Source organism: Meriones unguiculatus, chromosome 2, assembly GCF_030254825.1.
Source record: "Meriones unguiculatus strain TT.TT164.6M chromosome 2, Bangor_MerUng_6.1, whole genome shotgun sequence".
Taxonomy (NCBI): domain Eukaryota; kingdom Metazoa; phylum Chordata; class Mammalia; order Rodentia; family Muridae; genus Meriones; species Meriones unguiculatus.
Genome location: NC_083350.1, coordinates 28,053,618 through 28,075,428, shown reverse-complemented (window position 1 = coordinate 28,075,428; position 21,811 = coordinate 28,053,618). Strand labels below are relative to the sequence as shown.

The window sequence follows — 21,811 nt, the reverse complement described above, 5'->3', positions numbered from 1 at the left end:
CACCCCGGTTGGTATGGAACTCACTGTGTAATCCAGGTTGACCTTAAACTCATAGAAATCCACTGCCTCTGCCTCCTGAGTGCTAAGAGTAAAGGTGTGTGCTGTCACACTCGGCATCTTTTTCTTTATTTTTGAGGTAATGTCTAGTTCTTATAAGGCCAAAGATGTTCTTGAACCTCTGACCCTCCTACCTCTACCACCTGAGTGCATTTTTGCACCTCTTTCATGAATGCAAGGCAAGCAATCTACCGATTGAGCTACATTTCTAGACCCAGCAAAATCCTTCTTGCCACTTTATACCATGGAAAAGGCAGAAGGGCAAGAGAGAGCAAGAAGAGCAGAAGGGGCTGAACTTAACCTTTTGTAATTGTACCAGTCTATGATGCCTTCCTGAGTTATCACCCCTACCTCCACTTTTTCTTTTTGGCACTGGGGATTGAACCCAGGGTCTTGTGCATACTAGGCAAGGACTTTCCCAGGTCTCTCTATTCTTATCATTTAAAATTTTTATTTATATGTGTGTGAATGCATTGTGTGTGTGTGTGTTGTATGTGTGTGTATGTGCTCTCACACACGAGCACCAGCCACACAAAGGCCAGAAGTTGGTGCTGGATTCCCTGGAGCTGGAATTACAGTGGTTGTAAATTACCTGATGTAGGTGCTAGGAAACAAATTCAAATTCTCTGGAAGAGCAGTAAGTTCTCTTAACCCTGGAGCCATCTCTCCAGCTCCTACTGTTCCTGTTTTTTGTTTGTTTGTTTGTTTGTTTTTGTTTTGTTTTTTGTGGGTTTTTTTTTTTTTGGTTTTGGTGGCTATGGCTGGCTTTGAACTTGCTGTGTAGCTTTGGCAGCCCTCAAATCTGCAGTCCTTTAACCTTTAATATCAGCTTCATAAGTAGCTGGGGTCACAGGCCTTCACCACCAGTTCTGGCTGACAGTTATTCTTTAAAAATCCTACCTGTAAATATTGTTACGGTGGCAATTATATTTCGATGCAGTTTGGCAGGGACCAATGTCAAAACTATAGCAGCATCCTTATTCTGTATTGAGGTAACTGAGGATCAGAAGCACGAAGAGACTGCTCAAAGTCAAACAGCAACTCACCACTGTCCTGGCTGTGACTAAACACCATGACCTGACCAAAAGCAATTTGGGAAGGGAATAGCCTATAGTCCACTGGGAAGAGAAGTGAGGGTAGGAACCTGGAGGCAGGAACGGAAGCAGAGACCATGGAGGAATGCTGCTTAATAGCTTGCTCCTCATGGCTTGCTCAGCCTGTTTTCTTATAGAACCCAAGACTACCTGCCTAGGAGGGCCACCACCCACAGTGGGCTGGACCTTCCCATGTCAATCATTAATCAAGAAAATGCCCCACCGACTTGCCTACGGGCAGTCTGATGAAGGCAGATTGAGTTGAGTTTCTCAGTTGAGTTTCCTCTTTCTAGATGACTCTAGCTTATGTCAAGTTGATAGAAAAACAAAAACCAAAACCTAACCAGGATGTTTTATTTCTTGGCTCTGTTCCTGACAGATCCCACCATGGGCTTCCTCCCTATGGACTCTGAGGACCTATTCATTTTTGTTACGGATGTGAGTGAAACGACAATCCCATGCCGAGTGACAGATCCCCAGCTGGAAGTGACACTGCATGAGAAGAAAGTGGACATCCCTCTGCATGTACCCTATGACCACCAGCGAGGTTTCACCGGCACTTTTGAGGACAAGACTTACATCTGCAAAACCACCATTGGGGACAGGGAAGTGGACTCTGATACCTACTATGTGTACAGCCTCCAGGGTGAGCCCCCCGCCCTTTCTTGCCCTGCAGAAAAGAATAGCCCCTCTGTTTACTAAGCTCCACATCTCATTGGATTCTCCTGTAGTTTTGGGAGGGACCTAGAAAGTGTTCTCTCCGTTTTATGCCCAAGGAAACAAAGGCTCAGGGAAAGGATGGAGCTGGTCCACAGTCATAGTGCACTAAAGGCTGGTCTGGGCTGCATAAGGTAGGGACAAAAGCACAGGCTTGGAGCCAGCTGGGTTGGATCCCAGCTTGGCCACTTCCCATCTGGAATACTTTGCACATGTGCCTGATTCCACCTCCCCCCCATAAGATAAAAATGGTGAGGACCTCTTTTCTCATGAGATTTTGGGGAAGGTAAATAAAAGAGATGAAGGTGCCTAGCGTGTGAAAGGTGCTGGGTAAATTTCTTCACCCTTGGATTCCTAGAGGATTTTGGCTTCTAGATGGCTCTCTCACTGTCAGCTCCATGAAGAAAGAGATTCTGTCAGTGATGTTTCCTCCTCTAGCCCCAGTGTCTAGCATAGTATTTGTGTATGGTAGCAGCTTAATTATTATTGGCCGAATCAATGAATGGATCTTTCACAACTGCCAACCTTTCCTTGCGGCCGGCTCTCCTTCCCCAAGCCTAGTGCTGGTGGCTGTTGATGACCTCCTTGGCCCTAATCCAGTCTCTCCACCCCACTCCAGTGTCATCCATCAATGTCTCTGTGAACGCAGCCCAGACGGTGGTCCGCCAGGGTGAGAACATCACCATCAATTGCATTGTGATGGGAAATGATGTAGTCAACTTCCAGTGGACATACCCCCGCATGAAGGTAATACTTGGTAAGGGTTGGAAGGCCAGAGCGGACTTGGTGGCTCACACTGGCTTCTGATGTGGGCACTTGTCCTTGTAGAGCGGGCGGCTGGTGGAGCCAGTGACAGACTACCTCTTTGGAGTGCCCTCCCGCATTGGCTCCATCCTGCAAATCCCCACTGCTGAGCTGAGCGACTCGGGGACCTATACTTGCAACGTGTCGGTGAGCGTGAATGACCATGGAGATGAAAAGGCCATCAACATCACTGTGGTCGGTGGGTGCCTTGGGCTCAGCCCTCTACCCCACCCTGAGCTGGACCAGACTCTGGGCACAGACCTGGGGTCTGCTTCAGTATTATAAGAATGAAGTCTAGCATCTGTCACAGACTTAGCTCTAAGCCCAACCTAGACTTCCCACTTAGCCAGCAAGACTCCTAGTTCATTTTCAAGCCCTCAGTGGAGGCCTTGGCAACCCCATTGCCAGAGGCAACCTCTGCACTAGTTTGAAGTTCCAGGGTGTAGAATATGGATCCAGAACAGAAAACTACAACTCCAGTCCCAACTACAGCACTGACTCTAATGCCATCAGCACCAAATTCCATCCCTACTCCCATCCCAGCCAAAGCTTGCACTGCAGAAGTCCTGCCCCTAGATTCCAGCAGCCCTGAGAAGGACCTTAAACAGAAAAGCGCCTGGTGCAGGCCTCCAGGAAGGCTCCCCAGTGATGGGCCGGGTGAACACCCCCATTGGTGTCTGCGCATAGCCCCGCCCAGAGGGCCCGCCCCTGACTGTTTTACCTTCACAGAGAAAGGCTATGTGCGGCTGCTGGGAACACTGGGCGATGTACAAATTGCCGAGCAGCATCGGAGCCGGACGTTGCAGGTGGTGTTTGAGGCTTATCCACCGCCCACTGTCCAGTGGTTCAAGGACAACCGTACCTTGGGTGATCCCAGCGCTGGCGAGATGGTTCTGTCCACTCGCAACGTGTCTGAGACCCGGTGAGCGCCAGCTAGTCCACCTGTTTTGGAAGCTTCAAGGCAGGGTCTTCAGACACTAACAAAGCTAGGACCGCCTTGTCTGAGAGTCAGCTGTGTGCTATGTGCATGTCAGGTACTCAGGATGCTGCAGGGCCAGAGCAGGCCACTCTGCCCCTCCTTGTGGGGGAAACAGACATTAGTGGGTTGGCCTCTTAGAGGTTTAGTTATAGGCTGGATGGGAAGAAGGTGTCCCTGAGGCTAGAGATCAGCAGACAGGCAAGACTGTGCCCCTCTGAAGGGGATAAGCTGCAGAGAGATGGATACAGACCCTGGTCCACCCCAAGCCTTCCTTGTAGCCTGTGGCTGAGGATTCAGGAGACTGGCTCTGCTGCCATCATCTACGCGACCTTGGAGAGGGTGTTCCTTCCCTCTGCGTTCTACAGGACGGTGGGGACACCTTAGGGGTTCCAGCAGTTCTGATCTGGCCTGGCCTGCTCCGTAGGTACGTGTCAGAACTGACCTTGGTACGCGTGAAGGTGGCAGAGGCTGGCTACTATACTATGCGGGCCTATAATAAGGACGAAGCGGCCCAACTGTCATTCAAGCTGCAGGTCAATGGTAAGAACCATCTCCCTTTCTCTCTCTCTCCTCCTCCCTCCCTCCTCAGCCCCTCTTCCTTCCTTCTCTGCCCATCCACCCACAGGAGAAGCTGGAGAAAGGGCCTGGAACCAAGGAGGCTCTATTTTAGACAGCTGATCTGTCAGGTCCCCTCTCTGGACCTCAGTTTCCCTAGCTGCAACAGAAGACCATCAGATTATACTGGTGTTCTCCCAAACCTGGGCCATTTATGTACCAATGGCAAAACTTTGCCTCTCTCATACCGTTCATACTTTGCTGAGTAATTTCATTATAGCAATCTGTTCAGAGTTCTACCTTTTGTGATTTGCACGCTAGTGGGGGAAGACAAATAATAAAGGGGGAAATCCCATCAAAAACAAAAAGGGTTAGAAGGTAACAAGTAACTTTAGGGGGGTGGGGAAGGAGGAAGAGAGACAGAAGACAGATGATAGACAGATTCATCAATAGACGAGAGAGCATGACATAGCACGTGGTGAGGGTTGTAGTTTTCAATATGGTGATCAGGGTTGGCCTAATTCTGGAGGTGGCATCTGTGAAGAAACTTGAAGAAGGGGAGTGTTAGAAATCGTGAGGGATGAGAGTTACACGGCAGGTTCCACATGGGAGGTTTATTAGGGGAAAGGGTCGCAGAGACCGTTTCTGGACCGAGGCAGGAGAGAAAGAGAGAGAGAGGAGGAGGTTCAAGTTCTCTTATAAGGTGACCCGGAGGATGTGCAGGTGGTTCCAGGTGACCAGCAGGTGGCCTTCTAGGTGGTCTCGCAGATGCCAGGTAACCAGTTTGTCAGGTCCCTTGGGGCTGGCCGTAGAGATGCCTGCTTACGGATCCCAACAGGGAGGGCGGTAGACAAGTGGATATTGGGGAAAGGGCACTCTAGATCATATATCTCCCTTGTCACAATGCCGGAGAAACAGCAGGAAATTAAGCATGGCCAGAACAGAGGGCCCTGGCGTATATGGAGGGGCATGAGGTCAGGGCAGAAATGGAGAAAGGATGGAGGGGAAGGGATTAGCTGGGTAAGTGTTTGTGGGGTTGGTCTGGACAGCTTTGGCTTCTATTGTTCCTGAAATGAAGAGCTATGACAGCGACTGTGGAGCATAGAAACGACATAATAACGACTTAATGTTTTGTCAATTATCTTTCTAAAAATAAATTTATTTTGAAAGACAAATTTAGCATCTCAATTGTAGATGGAAACTCAGTGTCATATGCCACAAATATAAAACAACCAGTAAAATAAATTCAGAGGAAACAAAACAATGCTGTTAAAATCTAGCTTTATGGGCCTGGCTATCCAGGGCCCTGGGGCCTGTTCTCTCTTTGTTAATGGAAGAACAAGTCTCAGAGTGATGTTAAGGACAGACTCTGAGCCTTGCCCTTTGATGTACCCTAAAGGAATCTGTCACTTTCACTCTGTGACTCCTGGCTGTTCACCTGCAGCCCCCTGCCTGGTGGGGGATGGGGCGGGGGGGAGGAGTGGAGAGTGTGTGGGGGGTCTGGATGACAGAGCATGTCTTTCTGAGAGCCTTTCCTGTTCGTCTGTTCTGATCACCCCACTTCCTGACCCTATACTCTTGTCTGTTCAGTTCCAGTCCGTGTGCTGGAGCTGAGTGAGAGCCACCCTGCCAATGGGGAGCAGACGATCCGCTGCCGTGGTCGGGGCATGCCTCAGCCGAATGTCACTTGGTCTACCTGCAGAGACATCAAAAGGTGAGCTCGCCCTGAGCCCCAGCCTCCTGCAGCTCTTCTCTCTTTGTTAAGGAAAGAGCAAGTCTCAGAGTGATGTTAAAGAATGCCCACAGCTGCCCAGAATGATCAGTGTCGGGTAATCTAGGCCGGCCTAAGAGGTCCAGGCCACATCTTACAGCAGTCCTCTGCCTTCCTGGAGACACTGTGTCTAACCTAAATTGCTCCTTTTCTTATGTTGATCTTGAGCCCTCCTCAGCCCAGAAGGTGCAGGCTCTGGCCCACAGAGGTGTTTAATTCACCAAGTAGATGTTCTATACCTTGGACAAGAGCTGAGTCTAGTTTAGTAGATAGAGACAGTCTGTCTCTATCCCTGACACGCTGGGTAACCTAAAGGGGCCAATGAGTGGATTTTGCCTTTTAGGAGTCTCAGTTCTGGAGCCTGAGCGCCCCCTGCTGGTCCATCTACACAACACCCTAGGAATCCGCTTAAGGACCAGTCATAGAAATTAAGCGTGTTCTTTCTGCCACTACTAAATGATAAGATCTGCTTTGGGCCTTGGCGTCCCCATCTGCAGAGGGGAAATTAAGAGAGGCTGCAAAGCCAATCCCTTTGTGTCTCCTGGCAGGTGTCCACGGAAGCTGTCACCTATACCCTTGGGGAATAGTTCCAAGGAGGAGAGCCAGCTGGAAACTAACGTGACTTTCTGGGAGGAAGAGCAGGAATATGAGGTGGTGAGCACACTGCGCCTGCGTCACGTGGATCAGCCGCTGTCAGTACGCTGCACGCTGCAGAACTCGATGGGCAGAGACTCGCAGGAGGTGACCGTAGTACCGCACTGTGAGTGCCCCAGCTGTGGATGGCTCTGATGACCTCTCACCCCTTCCTTGATTCCACTTACTGAACCTGAATTCCCAAATCGGGTCAAATCAGCATGTTCGCAAACCTAGGACGTGGACACAGGTGCACAGACACAAGTCTGTACACCACAAACCTGAACAGCGTTGACTCTCAGGTGTAGGAAATGAAACTGGTGTAAACTTGCATGAGTAGGGTTGATCCTGGGACTCAGGTGTACTGTCTTCATGTGCACGTTTGTGATCCGTGCTGAGGATGTTTAATCTCCAGGGTACATGCATGTTAGCGAGCACTCAGGCAAGCACTGTTCAGGCAAGTGCTGTTCACGTATGCAAAGCTGCAGATATATCTTTGTAAGCTGTGTGTGTGAGCCTGCCCAAATCTAGGACTTGTGTGTAAATCCACAAAATGAACGTCTACATACATGCACATGTGGGACCACAATTCCCGTACATGTATTTAAGCCATCATGCGTGTATGGAAACTGGTGTTGTGAGGGTCTGTAATCACATAATCATAACGTATGAAAGCACTGAGCACAACTCTGTATACATACACCTCCAGACAATGTGTGAACCTTAGCAGGCACACACACACATGTACAATTATTGCATGTATGAATGGTGCTTGCTAGGGTCCAGATGTGTGTGTGTGTTTCTCCCAGTCATCGCTGCCTGCACCTGTGTGTGTGTGCTTCATCATTTACCACTTAACGTCATCACTCAGTAAGTTATGGGCACCCAAACTCACTAGGGCGTAGAGGCCAATGGGCCAGTCCAGAGGAAGGATGCAGAACAGGAAGTAAACGGGCCCACAAAGGATCAGCACTTCCGGGAAAATCCCTGAGAAAGAAGAGGCCCCATGCCAACTGTGGGGTTGAGGAAGTATCCCAGAGAAAAAGAAGCTTCACATCAAATGCTGAAAGATGACTAGGTGTTAGCCTGTGAGAGGTGGGGCTGCAGCTAAGGAGGCCAGTGGGGCCTCCTGGAGGCAGAGTGGGTCCTGAGAAGTTAGAGGAAATCATCCTGGCTGCAGGGCAGGCTGTATGTGGATTTAGGGCAGGAGAAGCATGGGAAAAGAAGCAGTGAGGAATGGGGCCACAGGAGACAAAAGTCAGAGCAAGCAGAGCCTCAAAGACAATTTTGTATACATGCAGACACACACACATATACACATAGAGAGAGACAGTGACAGAGAGAGAGACAGACACACAGACATGCACAGAGAGAAACAGACAGACAGACTCAGACACACACAGACTCACAAACACACAGAGACACACGGAGACACACAGGCTTCCATGAGCTTGGACATGTCTATCTCTGTACATGCCAGTCACCTGCCCTTAGAAGAAGCTACTGTTAAAACATCCCTATCGGGGCTGGAGAGATGCTGCAGAGGTCAAGTGTACTTGCTGCTCTTCCAAAAGGCCTGAGTTCTGTTCCTAGCACCATGTCAGGTGGCTTATAATCACCTGTAGCCCCCATGGACTACTGCCTTCTTCTGGCCCCCATCAGCATCCATACACATGGCATTCAGCCATCCAATGCACACATACACTAAACATATGATGAATATTCAGTAACAAAATTAAATGCTCTTATTTCTCCCACACTCTCACACATACACACATATCTCTGAGTGAGTGGGCAGAGCATAGCAGAGAGTGTACAGCCTGAGCAAATGCAGAAGTAAAGTCCTTGTGTGATTCCTGGACAGGACACCACGTACTATGACACAGAGGCCTGGGATGACGCTGATGAGTCCCTGGAGGGTACAGGCTCCCTTTGCAAGACCAGGATGTGGGGCTGTTGGGAAGAGAGAACAGAAATGTCAGTCAGTGACCCCAAGAAGGAAAGGGTGTGGGGTGAGCCAGAGAAGGCTCCCTGGGGAACAGAGGAGGGCAGGAAGGGGACATAGGAAGAAGCAAATTCCCAGAAGACAACAGCTGTTGCTAAGCGGGGAAACAGCCGGGCCTAGGGGTTAATGAGTAGCAGCGAGGCTAAGGGCCTGGGCTAGAGAGGACACAGGGCTCAAGGGGCCTAGGTAGACCTGCATGCTCACCTCAGAGCCATGGGGGCCACACTCCATGACGGCGCCACCGCACACACTAGCGGTCCCCAGGGTGGGGCTCAGAGGACCAGACTCCTGTCGTCAGGCTGCTGAAGTTTCAGAATCGGCTCCTTCAGGCAGTCACTCCATGAGTGCCTCAGCTGTTTGGTTAGAAATGGGCCTTAAATCTTATGACCTGGGCACGAGAGCTATCAGGGCATGGAGGTCTAGAGGACGTGCCTTGCTCCTCAATGTGCCTAATGCTGTGAGAGGCACTGGCAATGCTGTGAAGAGGACTTTCAAGGCCTGTTGGGATGATGCTTAAGCCAGCCTGAGCCTGGCTATTGTCTGAGACCAGAGTCATGGGGGGGGGGCACTGGATTTGGTAGGAAAGGCCAGAGTGTGGGCCCTGAGACCAGCTATCTAGGCAGTAAGGGCTTTTGTACTAGGCAGAGCAGGCCCAGGCAGGTCTGTGATGCCCATGGCAAGATGGGAGAGCAGCTCAGCTACTGTTTGCTTATAACCTGCCTGCTCTGGTCTTTGTCCTCAGCCTTGCCCTTCAAAGTGGTGGTGATCTCAGCCATCCTGGCCTTGGTAGTCCTCACCGTCATCTCTCTCATCATCCTCATCATGCTGTGGCAGAAGGTGAGCCTGCGGGTGCGGTGCCGTGCCCATCTTTCCTCGTGGTCCCCACTGAATGTCACACGCTCTAGCCCATACAAAGGGCCCACCATGGCACTCAGCTAGGGGCTGACTTAGAGCAACACTGCATCTCCAGTTCCTTCCGCCCCCAGCAGGCTGGGCTGACGTGGCCTGGTGCGAGCAGTCCAGGACTCCTGGCCCCTGCCCTTTCCTCTGTCTGGGTCCTTCCTGCTCAACCCAGTCCTGGGGCAAGCGACACTTTGTGGGTGGACTATCCTGGCCCCGGGATTCTTCTAGCTCTTACCCATAGAGACTTCCATGAGTCACCAGAATGTAATCTGACCCCATGAATCTGTTCCATCGCTCTATTCTGACATTTCCCCTTTCTGGAGCTCTAAACGGTCAAGATTCCTGAATCGGGTCTTTAGTCCCCCTTTGTCATGTCATTATAAGATTCCAATCCTATGACTCCAAGATCCTAAGATTTCCACATCCAAAGGCTTTTGAGGTCCCACAGAGTCGGCAAGAGGAGGGGCAACCCACATTTGACATCTGTCCTACCTCGCGTCGCTTTCTGGGTAACCTGCTCTTCTCATCTGAGGAGGAGCTGGGGCTCAGAAGCCGGCGAAACATTTGTAGTGAGTGAGCACCACCCTGTCAACTGCTCTCCAGAGGCTGCATCCTCAGGGTATCTCAGCCACATCTCCCACTTCTGGAGCCCCTTCATGCCTGTTGCATCTGAGCTCATGGAGACCTTGGTTTTGCTGGCCATTCATTGTGTCATTTCAGATATGTCCTTGCCCTCTCTTGGTCTCAGAGTCTTCTGTCCCGTCTGTCATCTAAGGGGCTGGACCTGACATCCTCAAGATGCCCTCTAACCTTCTCACCTGTGGTTGGTCTCGTCCCGCAGAAACCACGCTATGAGATCCGATGGAAGGTGATTGAGTCTGTGAGCTCTGATGGTCATGAATACATCTACGTGGACCCTGTGCAGTTGCCTTATGACTCCACCTGGGAGCTGCCCCGGGACCAGCTAGTTCTAGGTCAGTCCTAAGAGGTCTCAGGTGGCAAAGGGGAGACTAAGATTTGCTCCCAGCATGGCTGCTACTAGCTGAGACATAGGGCTGACATCTTGCCTTCTCTGGCTCTCACTCTCCTTTCTATACGGTGAAGACAAGATGACCCCTGATAGCACTGTAGCCCAAGGATCCCAGGACTAATATGGGACCCTCCAGGCCAAAGAGGAAGTACTGAAGATAGGCCAGGGAGTCTGAGGCAGGTGCAAAAGAGCTGTACCCCCTCCCCCCAAGGAGGCAGGCTATCTTTCAGGGATCCCAGGGGAAGCAGGCAGAATATAGGATCTAGATGAGACCCAGAGGATGGAAAGCTTCCTGAGGGGGAGCACAGTAGGGAGTTTGGAGGGATGTGGAGGGTGATCTGAGTGGGAAGATGGGATGAGGGACGTTGCTCCCAGGAGCTGAAGGTTTCTATCCATCCTAGGGCGTACTCTTGGCTCTGGGGCTTTCGGACAGGTGGTGGAGGCCACGGCTCATGGTCTGAGCCATTCACAGGCCACCATGAAGGTGGCTGTCAAGATGCTGAAATGTGAGTCTTGAAACATGAGCTAGTCTCCTCTTTCCTCACACCTGGGGCCTCCTCACTCTGCCTTCCCCTCCCCTGTACAGTTAATTTCTTCAGAAGGGGCCAGGTCCTGAATTTGTGGGACAGTAGGGCTCCTCACTATGACCTCTTTTTGATGCTTCCTTCTTCTCTCCCCTCCTCCCACCTTCTTCCCTCTCCATTATGGTCCTCACTACCCAAGGACACTACAACAGGGTGGGACAGAGGAACAAGAGTAGGCCCTTGTAGGGCCTCTGTACCAGGCTGAGTCCCTCTTCCCCCTCAGCTACAGCCAGGAGCAGTGAGAAGCAAGCCCTCATGTCGGAGTTGAAGATCATGAGTCACCTGGGACCCCACTTGAACGTGGTCAACCTGCTGGGGGCCTGTACCAAAGGAGGTACCAACCAGGCCCTGGAGGACTCTGGGAATCCCCTCTCTTCCCTGTTCTCACTCAGTCCACCACCCACAAGACACCCCTGCCAGAGTGTCCAGCACTCTTATTTCACTGTCCTAGATGAGTTTTAGAAACTCAGAATCTCAATACCTTCACGGCAGTGAGATTTTCAGGCCACTGGTTCCAGCAGTTTTAGAATTCAAGTCTCTTCAGACTTTTTTTTTTTTTTTTTTTTTGCCTGTATGTCTGAGCTCTATGTGTGTAACTGAGGAGGCCAGAAGAGGGCATCAGCTCTTCTGGAACTGGAGTTGCAGAGGGTTGTGACCCAGTGTGTAGGTGCTAAGTATTGAGCCAGGGTTGTCCGCAAGAGCAGCAAGTGCTCCTAACTGCTGACCGTCTCTCCAACCTCCATTTTCATATTTGGAAAACTGTGAGACACTGACAAGGTCTACAACACAGAGACAGCAGAGCCTACCAGTGCGCAAGCCGGGAACTGGTTTTGCTCACATCAGTGCTGAAAGGCACTCTGCCCACCCCACCATGTTTATTTGAGGGACTGGTTACCCATTGGGCAGCCAACATAGTAATAATCGTGAAGTCACTGCTACTTGCAGCTGCTGGTTGTGAGATCTGGGATTTTCCTCGGTATTGTGTAATCAGTCTAAATACAGAAGTATTGCACATGGACTGTCATCCGTGCCTGCAATGAACGTATTTCAAAAGTGTTGTTTTCATCTGTTGGATGATTTTAAATGAGTTGAACTTAAGTGTAATCAGCAAACTGTGCCAGCAGTCATGTTCGCCTGCTTTGCGTAGATCAGAATCTGACATAAGCACCAGTCTGAAAACAGTAGCAGCAACTGATAGCATAGGCCTGCTATAGGCTGAGCCCTCAAAGACATCTCAGGGGTCTTCACGTCAACCCCAAGGGTGGGTCAGCCCCTGGCCAGATGGGCAGAGGACGGCCCCGGGAGACGAGCAGCTTGCTTGCTATCACAGAGGCAGAGAAGCAGCCCAGGTTTGCACAGCACCAGCCCTCTCTGCCATCTTGCTATCTGTGTCTCCAAAGCCCAGACTCTATATTGGCTTTGTGGTCATGCTGGGAAAATGGCAGCCTTCCTCAGAGTCCATCCCTGAACCTGTCCTTCTGCAGGGCCCATCTACATCATCACAGAATACTGCCGCTACGGCGACCTGGTGGACTACCTGCACCGCAACAAGCACACCTTCTTGCAACGCCACTCCAACAAGCACTGCCCGCCCAGTGCCGAGCTCTATAGCAATGCCCTGCCAGTGGGGCTCTCCCTGCCCAGGTATGAGGGAGGTGGCATCCAGTGGGTGCCTGCCAAGCATATGGGTGCTCCTTGTCCAAGAGCCCGAGATGAGGATGCAGGCATTGGGGCAGATTCATTTCTTAGAAGCAGCTCTGTGACCAGACAGTAATGATGACGAAGGGGGGGGGAAGGGAGGGGACGTTATCAGCTGTCACTTCTGCATCATCTCAGAGAGTCAAGCTTCATCCTTGTACACAAAAGATAAACAAATGCACCCCTCTCCTCTCTAACACTGTGACACATTCCTTGTATGTGTTTGTTTAGTTCCTGGGGAACTAAGGCTATAGAGAGGAGGTGTGCAGTGGCCTTTCTGCCACTCTAGACTCTGCACCTCCCAGCCCCCCAGGCATAGAAAGGAGCCTCTCTACAGATCCATTCATGCCCCTCGTCCTGGCTGCTGTAGTTACTCCTCTGTGAACTCTGAGAACACCTGCTGGGTCTTATGTTGTCCTGGCAGCCCCAGGGCCCAGCTCAGGGCTGCTCAGCTTTGATAGGGTTTGAAAGGGTTTGAGTCACAGACATTCACACTGTATTGGGACAGACCAAAAGATGGTGGTTCAGGAACAGAGGAAATCCACAGACAACAGGGCCCCACAGGCCCGGGCTGAGCAACGGACAGAAGCAGGAGGGAAGAGAAACCTGTGGCTTTTCCTTATTCCACCCTTCTGCCTACAGCCACTTGTCCCCGACTGGGGAGAGCGATGGCGGCTACATGGACATGAGCAAGGATGAATCTGTAGATTACGTGCCTATGCTGGACATGAAAGGAGACATCAAATACGCAGACATCGAGTCTTCCAACTACATGGCCCCTTACGATAACTATGTCCCATCTGGTAAGTGGATACAGCGTTGTCACATATGTGCAGGCTCCTCCCATCCACACAGTGATGCCTTCCTTTCAAAGCCCTTAATGTACTCAGTTTGGTAGCAACCTTGGAAGGAAGATAGCTCATTTCATCCATGTGGAAACAGGCTAGCCGCCTGCCCGATGCTGCTGTGCAGTGGAGTCCTGACCCGAAGCATGCCCACAGCCAAAAAGAAGGGGAAAGCTGGGTGAAGGTGGTCTTCTGGGGCCTGCAGGGAGTTATATCTGCTCTGAGTTGACCCCATGATGGGCTAACAATGTCCTGAGAAACAAGCAAGCAAGCTAGAAGCCCCAGGCCTAAGGCCAAAGGTTTTTCTTGCTAGTGAGTACAATGAAAGCATTAGAGATTTCAATGAGACACTTAGAAACTCATTCTCTTAAGGGAAGGAACGCTTAGAGAATCGGTAGCCTAAAGACGGGGTCTTGTAGGCTTATGGTGTACACAAAATAACTCATAATCCTCTGTGCTCTCTAGCCCCTGAAAGGACCTATCGGGCCACCCTGATCAATGAGTCACCAGTGCTTAGCTATACAGACCTCGTGGGCTTCAGCTACCAGGTGGCCAATGGCATGGAGTTCTTGGCCTCTAAGAACGTACGTGTGGTCCTGATGGTGGGAGAGGGGTCAGCTAGCCAACCATCCACCTTCATGGCCCTATGAGACAGCTCCCGACTCTCTGGTGGGGAGGGCATTGAGAAACCTCACACCTGGGAAAGCACACATTTTCCCTAAGCTGGCCCAGAGGGCTCTTCTCCCACAGTTGCCCCTCAGCCTCATCTCCCCTCTCTCCTGACCCAGTGTGTTCACCGAGACCTGGCAGCCAGGAATGTGCTCATCTGTGAGGGCAAGCTGGTCAAGATCTGTGACTTCGGCCTGGCTCGAGACATCATGAGGGACTCGAACTACATCTCCAAAGGCAGTGTGAGTGCTTACACTGTCCCTGGGGTTGTCCCCCAGGTGACTCTGTCCCCGGTTCAGGTCCGCCCTCATCCATGTGGCCACAGCTCAGTATGGGGTCACTGGTGGCTTATTACCACCAGCAGAGATGGCCATGCTGCCCAGCTATGAGCAGGGACAGGACAAGGAGCCACCTAGCATTGTGCATAGTGAGAAGAGATGGGGACAGGGTCAAGACCATTTGTCACAGTAGGTGCTGAGTCAGGACCGGCTACAGTGGTCCCGAGGTGAATAGGAAGCAGGGATAGATAGCTGTTCTAGGAGATGTAAGGTGGGCAAAGGGGTCGCCCATATGATTTGGTAAGACAGATAAGTCAAAGCCCGGGGCTAGAAGGGCTGCAGACCCCAGAGACCATGTCCCTGGCTGCCCACTTCTCTGCATAGCACCCCCTTGGAGCTTCCCCAGGGACACAGGCTGCCCTGTCTCTAGATAGTGAGTTAGGAAACAGTTTCCCAGCGCTCCGGCCAGGAATGTGCTTAGAGTCTTGGAGTGGAGTAAAACGGAATTGGTATGGGAGCTGCTTCCAGGTGTGGTGGGGCCTAGAGACCAGCCGCTGGGACCCTCCATGTACTCAGCACCCGTCTTACCTCTGCAGACTTTCCTGCCTCTGAAGTGGATGGCCCCGGAGAGCATCTTCAACAGTCTCTACACCACCTTGAGTGACGTGTGGTCCTTCGGGATTCTGCTCTGGGAGATCTTCACACTGGGTGAGTCACTTCTTCCTCCAGCCCTAAGATATACGCCGGAACAACTGCCCTCCTGCCCCCACCTCCCTCCTGATTGCACCTTGGGCCGGAAGCAGGGGACTGTGGGATGCACATTGGAATATGAGTCAGGACTCAGGGGCAAATCCAGGCAGTGCCATCTTTCTATTGTATGGCTTTGGCAAGTCCTTTGCCAAGTCCTCTGGGTCTTTTTCTTCCTGTCTGAGCACCAAAGGAGTTAGATATATTGAAAAGTGTCCTTGAAGCCAGCTGTAATGGTGTATACCTGTAATCCCAGAACTTGGGAGGCAGGAAGATGGAAAATCTGGGGCCAGCCTGAGCTACATGTAGACTCCTCCAACAAAGAACATGAACACAAATACAAAGCCTGCTTGGGTTTGCTTACTTCTCTATTTCCATCTCTGTGTGGAGTCTATTGTCCAATGCCAAGGGTATTGCATTCTCATATCCACCGGGACAGTATGCCTGAGAGGACACCCTGCCACTTCTCACACCCTGACACAGTATGTCCCTGTCTCTGCTCCATGACAGGTGGCACCCCTTACCCAGAGCTGCCCATGAACGACCAGTTCTACAATGCCATCAAGAGGGGCTACCGCATGGCCCAGCCTGCTCATGCCTCTGACGAGATGTGAGTGGAACCTTGAACACTTGGGAGGAATTTGAGGGTTCAGAGGTCATGCAACACCAGGTCAGAGGTTAGGTGAATCCTGCTAGAACAGGACCAATGTGTTCAAAATGGTGCCATCGGGAAGTTCTGTCCCAGCCCGGTTCTCCACTTTCTCTATTATGGCTTCAAGTTCAAGCCTGCCCTGCTCATGTGGCCGCCATTAGCACCACCCTGACATCTTACTGCTTGCATTACTCCAACAAAAGACCCAGAGCTGAACTTTTAAGGGCTCAGTTTGGTTACATGCCGTCAGAACCAAGCCTGAGCTGGGAGGATGGAAATCCCCATTGGCCAAATTCAGGTTACAGTGCTCATTGTGATGTCTTGGGCTGCACAGAATCATGGGGATGAGGGAAGCTGGGGAGACTTCCCAGGAGATCAGGGAGAGGCAGTGATGGGGTCAACAAGACCCCAGGCTGCTGCTCCACACCAGGGTCTTTTCCTCACCTTATTCTGAGCCCCACCTCACAGCCCTGCCTCTGCAGCAATGGAAGACTCTGACCCCTCTCTCTGCCTCCCTCAGCTACGAGATCATGCAAAAATGCTGGGAAGAAAAGTTTGAGACCCGCCCTCCCTTCTCCCAGCTGGTGGTGCTCCTGGAGAGGCTCCTGGGTGAGGGGTACAAAAAGGTATGTGGAGACAAAGCACGGAGGAAGTACCCTGTGTACTCGGCTTGGTGTGATGTACAGGTATTTGGGAAGAAATACCCTTCACACACTCTGGGCCTCAGTTCCTCCGCTGGTACTAGAAAGGGTTGTGCCAGAGCTATGAACTTATTTTAGTAGAACCAAGATATGAAAGCTGATTGATTTGACCCAGAGAGGTATGGTGGATGATCTTATCTATCACCTGCTCATGGTGACAACACCAGGCCTCCTCCAGATGTGTGAGCAACCCCAGACTCCCCAGAGCCCTCACAGCAACTATTTAAACCTTGTCCGGGGTTCACGCAAAACCAATGGAGGAGCGAGTCTGTCCTGAGCTTGGCTTCTTGTCTTCCCATCTGGGGTGGCCCTTGGGAGATCAAGACAGAGTGGAGTCACCTCTGTTTCATAGCAAGGGACACTGACCTCCATCCCCAATAGGAGGCTGTGGGAGACTACAATGGGATAAGAGCCCATAACTGTCTAGTCTGAAATGGGGGAGGCGTTAGGGTCATGGTACTGCCTGGCTACCTGCTGACTCTGAGTTTGTACCTTGTCTCAGGATGCCAGGTGTGAGGGCAGCTCACAGGTGCAGCTTTGAGCAGAAGCCATTTTTCTGGGCACTAAGTGGAGTAGAGGATCTCTAAAACATTGTCCATCCATCTCACGCCCCGTTTTTATTCCCTATCCTACGGAGCAGAAGTACCAGCAGGTAGATGAGGAGTTTCTGAGGAGTGACCATCCAGCCATCCTGAGGTCCCAAGCCCGCTTGCCGAGGATCCACAGCCTCCGGTCCCCCCTGGGCACCAGCTCTGTTCTCTACACTGCCGTGCAGCCCAATGAGAGTGACAATGACTACATCATCCCCTTGCCAGACCCCAAGCCCGATGCTGCTGATGAGGGCCTCCTAGAGGGTTCCCCCAGCCTTGCCAGGTACCCCCGACCCGTTGGCCCCAGGCACTCATGTGGATGGTGCATGTGTTCACCATCCACATGATGGTGTGTGCCACAGAAAGACCATCAGCTAGCTAGAGTGAGGACTAAGTCTTGCCAGTGGCCAGCAGAGGCTGAAGTCAATATATTCGGCCCTTGAAGCTGCAGGCAGGAAGGGCAGACTGGGAAGAAACAAGATGTTCGGGAATGCGTTTGCAGGCTAGCTCTTCCTTTTAAGGATGTCAGCACAGGCCCTTCTGTAGGTCCTGTGCTAGTCCTGAGGACAAAGAAGACACATTTAGCATTTTCCAGCTGTTACTGTGGGTCATGGCTGCCCTTGACACCATGCCCAGAGGGCCCCAGGTGAGCCTGGTTGTAGGAGATGGAGGTGCTGCAGATTCAGTTTAAAACTCAGACAGAAGAGACACATGGTCTGCCTTGGGTTGTGGGAGAATCCACTGTGGGGTGGGCCCTGGGGGAGCCCTTGTTGCTTCTTGTACTGATGTTCGGCCTAGGAGAGGACTCTCCAAATCAAGATTTAGCCCATGGAGGAGCAGTAGGAGACACAGGCTGGGTTCTGTTTTCAGCCTGTCACTAGGAAACTCGGACAGGTCTTCTTGCCTGTGGGAGCTTCAGTTTCTCTGTTCCTGCAGTGCGCGCAGGCCTTTTGGGGCCTTGGCTCAGTTAATGAGGCAGACATTCTCAGGCAGGTGTGGGAGATGTTGGAGGGGGGAGGGGGGAAGTGGAATCAGTGTTAGACTGAGCAGGTTCAACTCAAGAGCAGCCTCCTTCTGTTTTGTGACCTCAGACTGGATGCTTCGCCTCCACGAGCCTCAATTTCCTTCTCTGTAAGGTGGAAATAGTGAAAGGCCCTAGAGGAGGAATGAGATATCGCCCCGAGCACAAAGATGTACAAAGTACATTTAGTACAAAGTACCTGAAAGAAGGATGAGAAAGAAACTTGAGAGCCTGATGGTCCTGCTGTCAAGTTCTAGCTCCCGTAGTCACTTGCTGGTGTTGTGGAGCGATGATATAACTAACCCCTCTGAACTGCGCTTCCCTCAAAATGCAGGCCGCTCAGTATGTAAGGTCAACATGGGAAAGCTCTTAGTCAAGGCTGTTACTGTCATCCTGGGGTTTCCCCAGTTCCTTTCTGACGTGCTTCTTTCCTCTAGCTCCACCTTGAACGAAGTCAACACTTCCTCCACCATCTCCTGCGACAGCCCCCTGGATCTCCAAGAAGAGCCACAGGCAGAGCCGGAAGCAGAGCTGGAGCAGCCACAGGATTCAGGCTGCCCAGGACCTGTGGCTGAAACAGAGGACAGCTTCCTGTAGGGACTGGCTCCACTCCATCCTTCCCGAAACTCCCAGCACCCACCCCCTCCTGGCCTGATCTGGCCTCCCAGCAACTGCACTGCCACCAGCTGTCCCCTTGGAGAAGACTCTTGGTTCGCAGCACCCAAGGTCCAGGGACCAGCTTAGCTTAGGAGGCTAAAGAACTGTGGGGACTGACCTGCCTCTGGAAGGCCATGGGATTCTGAGCCAAGGCTCCCCCAAGGCACTCAGTTTCCTCAGATTAAGAGGAAGAGTTGAACTTGGCTATTGGACAGGTACGGAGCCTTGATTCTTGGAGAAGTTCACGGATGGAAGGTCATGTTCATGTTCTCCTGTGTAACAATTGCCCCTCAGATGAATCCACTACTTTGATCTTCCCCAAAACCAGGCAAGGACCTGGTGCCCAGCTCCTGGTTAAACTGAGGCCAGCTTTGGACAAGGTTGTATCATTCAGAATCCATTTCCCCTTGCCTTAATTCTCCCAGGCCTGTGCTGCTCGGGGCTAGCCATGCTCAATGAATGCTGTTAATGGAGCAGGTGAGCTGAGAACAGGATGCTCTGGCCTGCAGCCCTGCCCAGGGCACTCAGGACACACCCAGTCACAGGAAGCACCAGTGCCTTTCAGTCCACCAGTCCAATCACTCTCAGTTCACCCACCCCCCAACAGTCTGCAGGCCATTGTCCACACCTATGGTATAAGCCTGAAGTGTGCACCACTAGGAGCCCTGACTCTGCCTTGAGACCCTAGAGGACCCCCTTGTTCTCTCTGGTTACCAGTTTTCTTTCCCCTTTGAAAGATCAGCAGGTTGGACTCATGGACTCTGAGTACAATCCAGTCGAATACTTCAGTTCTGGAGTGAGTGTTCCAGGAGTTTACGCTTGTCCGGACAAAGCAGGGTCAAGTCCTTAAGCTGACCTTTCTGGGGGTCAGCTGAGCCCTCAGAAGGTTCCAGATACCCAACACCCTCTGGGGATTCAGGAACTGAGCCTCTTCTTCAAGTCCCCAATCGCAACTGCCCAGACCTTGACTCGGAGTGACAGTCAGTGTCCTAGGAAAAACCCCTGCAGCTGTCCTGAGGACGCGGAAGGAGCACGAGGCCCTTTTCATACCGTGATAAACTCTGGAGCCAGCAAGAGCGGCAGGGAAGGCAAGCCAGGTCACCTCAGGCCACCGTCACCAGGAGTGAGGACAGATGTGCCCCGTGCAGGACAAGAAGCCTTGAGATAGGCATGAGAGGGAGACACTGAGGGCACGGCCTTCAACTGCAGGCTGCTAGTCCTCGGTCCTCAGGCAGCACCACCCAGGGATGTTTTTGCCCCACAGCTGGCAGCAACACCTCACTCTCCCTGAACAGATGGACATTGGAGGTGCCTGGGGAACGATGGGTGGGCTAGAACAGGGTAGGGGAAGTCAGCCCTGCTGGGCCGCTCCCATGCCTGGAGCAGCAAAGGCTGCTGGAGGTTGGGTAGTACAGCTCACAACGGTACCAAAGATGTAATCGCCTAGGTTTACAAGTACTTGTAGGACTCACAATAACCCACATTTAAACACCGGAAGTGCTATTTTGTACGCTAAGTTTTCCTATCTGTACTTTTTTTTTTTTTTTTTAAGGAAAAGATTTTAATATTAAACTTGGTGCTTCTCACTGAACGACTCATCTCTTAGGATTGGGTGTCTGTGTGAGTGGAAAGACAGTTTGTCCCAGACAGGTCCCTTCAGCTCTCTCACTTAACTTATCTTTAAAGCAAGTTCCATTCCCTCCCATCCTGGAAAGTAGATGGGTGACCACCTCAATCTTGTGCTTGGGTTCCAGATGTGAAGTGAGGCTTTTCTGACTGTGGACTCTGGAAGGGGAGAATGGGCTGGGAGAGATGGTTCAAGCCCTCCCTCCCCAACCCTTGCCTGTCTCACCATGTGCTCTGGCTTTGGCCACTAAGCTGAGTCACCCTCCCTGCCCCACTTCTTGCTCCTCACTTGAGCCAGGGTAGCTTGTGGAGAGGCGCCTAGCACAGCTTGAATCCTAAGTCCTTGAGAGTCGCCACTGGGACCCAGGTAGGAGCAGGGCAAACAGAACACCCAGGATAGCCAGAGAGCAAGAGAAAGAAAGAAGGGAGAAAGAATGGAGGTGAGAGGAGAAGGGGCAGAGGGCAGTATGGAACAACAGGAAGCAACGGAAGGGTGCAGACCCAGCTTGTTCTGCCATCCCAGAGACTGTGGGGTCAGCATGAGGTAAGAAGTATCCTGGCTCCTGCTGGGTCCTGGCTTTAGGCTCCTCTGCTGAGCCCAGACCTATGGCATACTGGTCTGTGACACTGACAGTGGCTCAGAACCAGGAACATTAGAGCTTCTGGGACAGGTCAGAGGGAAAGGGTTGCAATGCAGGCTGGGGGTTCTGGACCCTCCCACCGCAGCTGTTTGGCACGGTCACAAAGACAGAAGCAGGTTTCAACCTGAGGCCTGTTACCTCCTTGGTGTATGTCTTTGGGCCTTCCCTTGCTTTATTTGAGCAGAGGGGCGGGCATCTCTGGATGTGTGTGAAGGACATCTCAGTTTGGAGCTTCAGGCTGTGGCTCCCAGTGTGAGTAAGAGTGAATTATGGGATAGCACTGACTCACAGGCAGGCCTCTGACTCAGGCAGCTGAGACATACCAGGGAAAAATCACCTGACTAGAGGACCTAGCCACATACTGCTACCTCTCAGGAGTCTGCTGTAGGGACACCTCAAGCCTGTGGCATCCTTCTCTCCCGGCTATGGCAGGCATGGAATGAGGCAATATCCCAGTGTGCCCTGCAAAGAACAAAGCTCAGATTCCAGAAAGGACTTTCTGTGTTCTTGATTACCTATTTGGTTTTTTGAGACATGGTTTCTCTGTATGGCCC

At 51.8% G+C, this 21,811-nt stretch overlaps 1 protein-coding gene across 1 annotated transcript in view; it reads left to right on the top strand.

Annotated features, from left to right (window-relative positions):
- Pdgfrb (platelet derived growth factor receptor beta) overlaps positions 1-20,576 on the top strand; it is a 37,330-nt gene extending 16,754 nt beyond the window's left edge. The window contains exons 4-23 of the mRNA XM_021633699.1: positions 1,531-1,797; positions 2,488-2,615; positions 2,697-2,871; positions 3,402-3,594; positions 4,076-4,191; positions 5,797-5,920; positions 6,526-6,737; positions 9,358-9,452; positions 10,360-10,492; positions 10,950-11,054; positions 11,356-11,466; positions 12,617-12,776; positions 13,473-13,633; positions 14,141-14,259; positions 14,464-14,586; positions 15,219-15,330; positions 15,880-15,979; positions 16,542-16,647; positions 17,363-17,595; positions 18,771-20,576. Coding sequence (XP_021489374.1) covers positions 1,531-1,797; positions 2,488-2,615; positions 2,697-2,871; positions 3,402-3,594; positions 4,076-4,191; positions 5,797-5,920; positions 6,526-6,737; positions 9,358-9,452; positions 10,360-10,492; positions 10,950-11,054; positions 11,356-11,466; positions 12,617-12,776; positions 13,473-13,633; positions 14,141-14,259; positions 14,464-14,586; positions 15,219-15,330; positions 15,880-15,979; positions 16,542-16,647; positions 17,363-17,595; positions 18,771-18,930 — 2,933 coding nt within the window. The 3' untranslated portion in view covers positions 18,931-20,576. The remainder of the gene's footprint in view (positions 1-1,530; positions 1,798-2,487; positions 2,616-2,696; positions 2,872-3,401; positions 3,595-4,075; positions 4,192-5,796; positions 5,921-6,525; positions 6,738-9,357; positions 9,453-10,359; positions 10,493-10,949; positions 11,055-11,355; positions 11,467-12,616; positions 12,777-13,472; positions 13,634-14,140; positions 14,260-14,463; positions 14,587-15,218; positions 15,331-15,879; positions 15,980-16,541; positions 16,648-17,362; positions 17,596-18,770) is intronic.
- Positions 20,577-21,811: the final 1,235 nt, after the last annotated feature.